The sequence below is a fragment of the Hemicordylus capensis genome, chromosome 3, assembly GCF_027244095.1.
Source record: "Hemicordylus capensis ecotype Gifberg chromosome 3, rHemCap1.1.pri, whole genome shotgun sequence".
Classification (NCBI taxonomy): Eukaryota; Metazoa; Chordata; class Lepidosauria; order Squamata; family Cordylidae; genus Hemicordylus; species Hemicordylus capensis.
Genome location: NC_069659.1, coordinates 148622980 through 148630941, shown reverse-complemented (window position 1 = coordinate 148630941; position 7962 = coordinate 148622980). Strand labels below are relative to the sequence as shown.

At 43.0% G+C, this 7962-nt stretch overlaps 1 protein-coding gene across 3 annotated transcripts in view; it reads right to left on the bottom strand.

The window, feature by feature from the left end:
* TMTC4 (transmembrane O-mannosyltransferase targeting cadherins 4) overlaps positions 1–7962 on the bottom strand; it is a 64826-nt gene that overhangs the window by 39110 nt on the left and 17754 nt on the right. For 2 of the 3 annotated variants that reach the window (XM_053305782.1, XM_053305783.1), the window contains exons 4-5: positions 5512–5728; positions 2947–3034 (exon numbers count right to left, since the gene is read on the bottom strand). In XM_053305782.1, coding sequence (XP_053161757.1) covers positions 2947–3034; positions 5512–5728 — 305 coding nt within the window. The remainder of the gene's footprint in view (positions 1–2946; positions 3035–5511; positions 5729–7962) is intronic. The other variant, XM_053305784.1, reaches the window with a different exon arrangement.

Here is a 7962-nt window from a genome sequence, read left to right as displayed (position 1 = left end):
ATTCAAACCATATTAAAATTAAGACTAGATATCATTAAAAGCCAGGCTAAAATGATGGGTCTTTAAGGCTCTCCTGAAGGCCTCCAAGTTAGAGAATCCTCTTATATCCATGGCAGTGTCCCCTCTAAGGCGTGCACGCGTGCGCTTGCTCATACATTTTTTTGTTTTCCATTCAGTTAATTTTAGATCCTGCCAAGGCTGAATCAGGAAAGCCCCACTCTGAATGCATGTGCGCGCACACACTGCCTTGATACTACTGCCCAGAACAAAACTCATTCCACACAGATGAATAAAAAGAGAGAGAGGACACTGATCCAGGGGAGCATGTTCCACAAACCAGGGGCGACAAATGACAAGGCCTGATCCCAGGTCACCACCAGATGAACTGGTGGCACCCGAAAACACACCCCTCTCATTATCTCAGTGAGCAGTGGGGATCTTGTGGAGAACAGCACTCTCTCAAGCAATCTGGACCTGAGCAAGTCAGGGCTTTAAAGGTAATAAGGAGAACTTTGTACTTTGCCCAGAAACGTATCAGCAACAAGTGGTTCTTTAAGAATAGGCATAATGTGGTCTCTCCAGGATACCCCAGAGACCAATCCAGCTGCCGTAGTTTGAACTAACTAAAGTTTCCAAACTACATACAAAGGCAGCCCTACATAGAGCGCATTGCAGTAGTCCAATCTGGAATTTACCAGCAGGTGTACCACTGTTTTCAGGTCATTCTCCTAAATGAATGGGCACTGTTGTCAAATAAATCACAACTGGTAAAAAACACTTCTGGTCACAACCTCAACCTAAGGTACCAGGGTGAGACCAGGGTCTAAGCTAGAAACCTGTTCTTTCTGGCGGAGTGTAAACTCAACTAGAACAGGAAGTTCTATCTCTTCTTGCAAATGATGACTCCCAACAATGAGCACCTATGTCTAGTTGGATTCAGTTGGATTTATTATCCCTCATCCAGCCCATTACTGGGAGAGAAGAGCTGGTCTTGTGGTTGCAACACAAGCATGACTTGTCCCCTTAGCTAAGCAGGGTCCGCCCTGGTTGCATTTGAATGGAAGACTACATGTGAACACTGTAAGATATTCCCCTCAGGGGATGGAGCCGCTCTGGGAAGAGCAGAAGGGATAAGAGAGATTCCTGCCTGCAACCATGGAGAAGCTGCTGCCAGTCTGTGTAGACAATATTGAGCTAGATAGACCAATGGTCTGACTCGGTAAATGGCAGCTTCCTATGTTCCTACTGCCTGTAGGAAGGCATTTAAGGGACGAATGCCATTTCCTGATATTGATGATACCAGAATAGATCTGGGTGTCATCAGCATATTGGTAGCACCTGGCACCAAGTCTCCTGATGCCCTCACCCAATGGTTTCATGCAGATGTTAAAAAGCATTGGTGACAGAATGGAGGGACTCCATATAATAGCTCCTGTTCTGAAGGGCAACTGTCACCAAGCACCTCCATCTGAAGTCTACCTGAGACATAGGAGCAGAATCACTGTAAAACAGTGAGTCCTATCCCCAAATCCCTCAGATGATTAAGAAGGATACCATGGTCAACGGTACTGAAAGCCACTGAGAGAGCCAAAAGAACCAGCAGAGTTACACTCCCTCTGTCAATTCCCTGGCAAAGGTAATCTATCCGGTCAACCAAGGCCATCTTGACCACCTAGCCCACTCTAAAGCCAGTTTGAAATTGGTCTAGATAATTAGTTTCCTCCAAGGCTGTTTGGAGCTGGTGAGCCAGCACCCTCTCAATCATCTTACCCAACCATGGGACGTTGGAGACTGGCCTATAATTATTCATCACCTGGAGATCCAGAGTGGGCTTCTTAAGAAGGGGTCTAGGCACTGCCTCCCTCAAACAAGGTGGCATCATGCCCTCCCTCAGTAAGGTATTAATGATATCATCTAGGCCAGCTCCCTGCAAGATGAAACCAGCAATGCTAGGCAAGGATCCAAAGAACAGGTGGTAGGCTGTACCAGTCCAAGCAGCTTGTCCATATCCTCAGGAGTCACAAACTGAAACTGATCCAATCTAATCTTGTAAGAGGACATCTTCCTACCTGGCCCTGCAGAAATATTGGAGTCCAGATCAGCACAAATGCAAGAGATTTTATCTGCAAAGAACTCACTGAATGTGTCACAGTGAGATATTGTTTCTGGAAACAGATTTGAAACAGAAGGGGCTTGAGTTAAACCCCTAACAATCTAGAAGAGCTCTGCTGGATGAGAACTTGCAGAAGCAATATGCACAGAATAAAATTGCTTCCTTGCTTCACATACTAACACAGAATAGGCCTTCAAATGGGCTCTATTCTGAGTCAAGAGGACTCCTTCATTTGTGTTCCAGTCATCTACCTTGCTGCTTCAGCTCCCATAGCTCTTCCGCATACCAAGGAGCTGATTTTGAAGTAAGTCGGAGAGGATGCTTAGGAGAGATTGTGTCTACCACCCTGGTAAGTTCCACATTCCAAGTATCCAACATAGCACTGACAGAATCACCAGCAGAACCAACTCCAAAACCCTCCAAGGCCGGTTGGAATCTGTAGACCTTACTTGCAGTCTGATGTCACTCTATCTATTACAATCCTCTGTAAGGAGACTTACAACATATTTCCATAAGCCATAAAGTACATAATAGCAGTATGCACAATAGCATCATCACCACCACCCTCATTTCCATAATTCTTCAATCTACAAAAAAGGTGGAATGGTCACATATTGCACATGCGGATGAATATGTATGCATGTCATTCAATGCTACTACCCATATACAGCAAAAGAAAGAAGAGTGTTAAATCAGCACAGTATTTGGCATCACTCCAGATCCTAAGGAGAAAAGGTTTCATCCTCAATCAACACCATATATTAGGTATTCCATTTATTTCAATGACCAAATGGACAGGTAAACTTAGAAACCGATAGTGTTAAGATACTTACTCTCTCTAAATGCCTTGCAGTAGCCAAGGAAAGACAACAAAAAGAACAAGGCGCACAACAGATCTGCTCTGCCAACAATCCCCGCAATCTTGAAAAGAAAAAGAGGAATGTAATTACCAAAAACATTTTAATCCCCTTTTAAGTTGTTGTATCACCACATCACCCAGTTCAGAGTTGTGAACATAATCCAAAGTTAAGCAGTCCCATTAGTTTCAGTAGAAGAAACCTAACCAAATGCTTAATTTCCCATTGAAATCAGCAGCAGCAGCTTTATTTGTTAGCAACTCCATAACAAGTTGTTCTCTTGAAATCAATGGCTGATATCCTAATGAAGCACCAGTGCAACAGAAGCACTGGTGTGGCACCAATGCTTCTGAAGAGTTCTAGAGTAATGCTGCACAAGTGCTAGAGTATGAGACAATTTCAGCAATATCCCCTTCTCCTAGAATCCCTCTACATCTCCCAAAACTATGTCCCCGAGGACTGCACAACCCTAAGGGACATCTTTTTAAGTGTCAAGAGCCAGCAGTAGAGCTGATTTAGCTGAACTCTTCGGAAACACTGGTGCTTCTCCCTTTGTACCAGTACTTCATTAGTCAGAAGGTCCGCTAATGAGTCTTAAGAGAACTTACTCTATTGTTCCCATTGTCATAAAAAGCAGCGAGTATGCAGAGTTATATTTGACACCAGAAGTCAGAACAAAGCTCCCCAAAGTATAAGCATAGGCCAAGACAATTGTGTGTCAAGCAAGGTCTATGAATGGGGGGATGAAAAGGCAGACGAGGGTGTCTATCAAAATTCCTGTCACAGGAAAATGTTGGGGAGATCAAGGCAACCTTCCCACATAATTTTTTAAATCTCAAAGCCAGTTAAATATTTAAAGTGACATTTCCTAAGAAGCCAGAATCCTTCCTGCTAGGAATAACACAAGGAGTAATTTCTACAAATAACTTAACTCTTTTCATATATGCATCTACGGCGGCCAGAATAATATATGCACAGAAATGGAAGAGTAATGAACTGCCTTCAAAAGAAGATTGGCTGATAAAAACTTTGGAATATGCAGAGATGGCAAAACTTACAACATTGATAAGAGATCAAAGCTTAGAACATTTCAAGGAAGATTGAAGACCTTTTTTGTTGTATTTAAAGAATTATTTTCCTACTATTGATCTTACAGCAGGATTTGAAATTTGAAATGCAGGCTAGGTAGATTAATGGTTCTTTTTTTATTTTAAAGGTTTAAATTTGTGTTTTTTATTAATATTATAATAAGCAGGATCTTACAGCAGGATTTGAAATTTGAAATGCAGGCTGGGTAGATTAATGGTTCTTTTTTATTTTAAAGGTTTAAATTTGTGTTTTTTATTAATATTATAATAAGGCTAAACTTTATAGTTGTTATTTCACGAAGGGAGGTGCGCGGGAAGTCCATTTGTGTTTATTATGATTGTTAATGGTTATTATTGTTAAAAATTAATAAAAATTGGGGGGGGGGAGAAAATAAAATCTCAAAGCCAGTTCCACAATGGACAGCACACATGCATTTTCCTGTGCCCTTGGGAATATCCCAGCAGCAGAGAGCAGCGTGCAAGCATTAGAGAATTAATTATGTTGGCCAATTGTTCCCTCCTCTCCTCTCAGTAGCTGCCTCGGAAGCAAAAGAAGGCCGAGTCATTCCTTCCATTCCAATGAGGAGAGGGAAGGAAGGATTGGGTTGCGCAACCTTCAGGGACATATTTCTGACAAATAGGATTTTTGCAGGAAGGGAAGAGAAGCAAAAATCATTTCCCTCTTCCCTTCCCCACACACTGGGTTGTACAGCAGGCCTTCAGCACAGCTAGACTCCTGGCTTCCTGAAAGGGCAGAGCTCTTGCTCTACCCCCTTGTAATGCTGCAGAGCATGTGGGCCAATGCTTCAATGGATGACTGGCTGGAAACCCCATGTCCACTGCCTTGTGTTCCACGATGGCAGAAGGGCAGAATATTTATGTAATAAATAAAAAATGCAAGCACAGAGGAACTGTCTACCATTCTGACCTGGACGATGGGCCCAATCCCATTTGACCAGGGCCATCGTTCGATTACAAGCTTACTGAAGTGGCCAATAATAAAGCCAAATCATTTTGTCATAGAAGAGGCACTAAACCAACACCGTATCATTTGTCAATAGCAGCCATGGTGCAACTTTATCATGTATGAAGTCCCCACATCAGTGCTGCTTCTCCCTGAGGGGCATGACTGCTGGCATTGAGACTTACCACACATTGCAGCCAATCCAAAAGGCTGCACTTTTCCAGACCTAGAGCTACACTTGTAATTATCTGAATATTGCTTTAATACTTAATCATTCTAAGGGACCGATTATTTACCTGCATGTTTTGCAGATGAACTCTAGTTCTAAAAGATTAGTCACATGCAAAGAGAAGCTGCAATGACATATAGATAGATATTCTTGGACTGCAGATAAAATGTGTACTTGCAAGGAGAGAGACGATTATGTAGTGTTAATCGAATACTGACATTTCCGAGCACTTCCAAATACTTAAGTCATTATGTACTTACACATTCAGTGTGCACTGGATGTACAGCAAAGAGCAAAGCAGCTAGCAGTGACGATTTGGGGACAAAGTTTAGTCTCCTTCCTTTACTGGTGTATTGCAGCCCACCCAATAATATTGAGAAGACATCAACAATTAAGACAGAGATGGCACAATGGAGTATTATATTGATGACATGAAAGCCCAATGGGTTGAAGCCTCCGGCTAAAAGATAATTAATCCTATACAAGGGGGAAAAACATGCACACAAACACACCAAAGTTAGGCATTAGGAGAAACGAATGGATTAAGTAGACAACAATTCTAAGAACTTCCTGAGGGACGAAGTTTGCTTTAGAAGCACAACTATCAATTATTTGTAGAAATGACAGTGTCACCAAATCCTCAACAAGATTAACTAATGTTGTTTTATACATACACATATAAAACTGAAGAAAAAAGTGCTGAACAGGGTGAAAACATTTAGACACCCAGGTATAACTTGCACCTTAAAATTGGGTCTGGTGACTGGTACCTGAATTGTTGAAGGAAGTAGGTTTCCCCTTTCTTTCACATGTGCCAAAACCCTCTTTCTCCTCTTTAGTCTTTTCTCTCTCTCAGATTTTCCACTTCATTTTTGTTTCCCATTGTTTCCCCGCTTCCCTTTCCCTCTTGTTCACCTCTTCCTTGTTTTTATGCACCCATTGTTCCTTTTCTCCAATAGCCTGAAAGAAGGGCTTAATTTGAACCAAAGGACTTCCCAGGGCACAATTCCAGATTTCCTTTCAATGCTAAGGATTAGTTTTGCAAAATATGAAGTGTAGTAACCTTCATATGGGTTTGAAGAAATATGCAGAGTGAGTGTCCTTCCCTCACCACTGAGGACTCACAACGAGCAGCCACACAGATGAGAGGAAAGGCTTGTGGCTTGAATTCTGGCACCTCTCAATTAAGCACTTATTGAAAGGAAGTTTGGGGGTGGGGGAGGAGAGGGGCACCAGAATATGCATAGTAAAAACAAGATGTCGTCTCTCACTAGCACACACAGATCTCTTGCTTCTTCCCTCTAAGACGACTTCTAAAATATTTGACTTTACATCTATACTTCTTTCCTCCCTGTAAGATACCTTTATTTCATATGCAAGGATGAGTCGTCTACACAAAACCTTTCTGAGGGCAGAGGTAGGAAGAACTGGAGACACACGTTTAGCACACCTGCTCCTTGTGAGACCCATGAGCCCTATTCAATCATTACAGAATGGGGGCATGAAACCCTGCCCCCTGCTCTCATGAAACCCTCTCCCATGGAATGCTGGGGTGCCCAGCACTCAGATTACAGTAAGAATTTCTCCATGGATGTAGTATTTGTCTCTGCAAATGCTGTCACTGTGGAGAATGGAGTGGGGGGAAGGTTCAGACAGAGTGCATCAGCAACAGGGCAGGGTTCTCAGCCATGTTCTTGGGGATGCTGTATGCAAGTACAACACCCAATATTCTATAACAACTGAACAGGGCTATGCTCTGAGCAAAAACTGTGCTGGACTTCCATCTGATGGCACAGGGGACTGGGACAAGCAGTACGCAATTTTGCTGGTTGAAAAGTGATATTCCACATGAGTCTGCTACCTCAGCATTCATTAAAATATTACTCTGTTCTATTTCCTCAATTCCCCACTCCGTTCATGCAACCTCCTATTCCCCATACACATTTTCAGTGAACTTTCAACATTTCAGTGTTAAATCTTTCAACGTTTCAATGGTTACTAGTATGGTGGCTATAGGCCACCTCCAGCCTCAGTGGCAAGATGCCTCTGAATACCAGTTGAAGGGGAGAAACAGCAGGAGAGAGGGCATGCCCTCAGCTCTTGTCTGTGGTCTTCCCAGAAGCAGCTGGTGGGCTACTGTGTGAAACAGGATGCTGGACTAGATGGGCCTTGGGCCTGATCCAGCAGGGCTTTCTTATGTTCTCCATAAAAACAGACTTTCATTATAAGCAATCACATTAAATGTGTGTGTGGTGGTGCCCAACAATTTGACATGTGACTTATGGGAGCAAGCCTGAGTCATCCCTCACCAACCTCAGGTTTCCCAATTGGTTTTAGGTATCTGCAACTGGGAAATTGTGGCAAGTCTCACCAACTGCGACCCAAGTATTTGTGGTTTGGTGAAATCTTTTGGCAATTTGTGTTGGTTGCTTTTTTGCAATTTGGGGGGAGGGCTCAGGAGTGATTTTAGGGGTTCCCCTTCACTCCTCTTACTGACTCATGGCAACTTGGGGGGGATTCCCCACCCCCCATTTTAAACTGTATTTTGTGGTCCTTTTGCAACCGCAATTCCCCTAACCCTATTTGCCATTGATTTCAATGGCTTGTCTACTGCAAAGTCACCAACTGTGAGGTTTTCCCGGAACGGAACCCTCGCAGTTGGTGAGGGATGACTGTATTTGGGTTCCTCTGCAGCTTAGAAGTGGATCAAA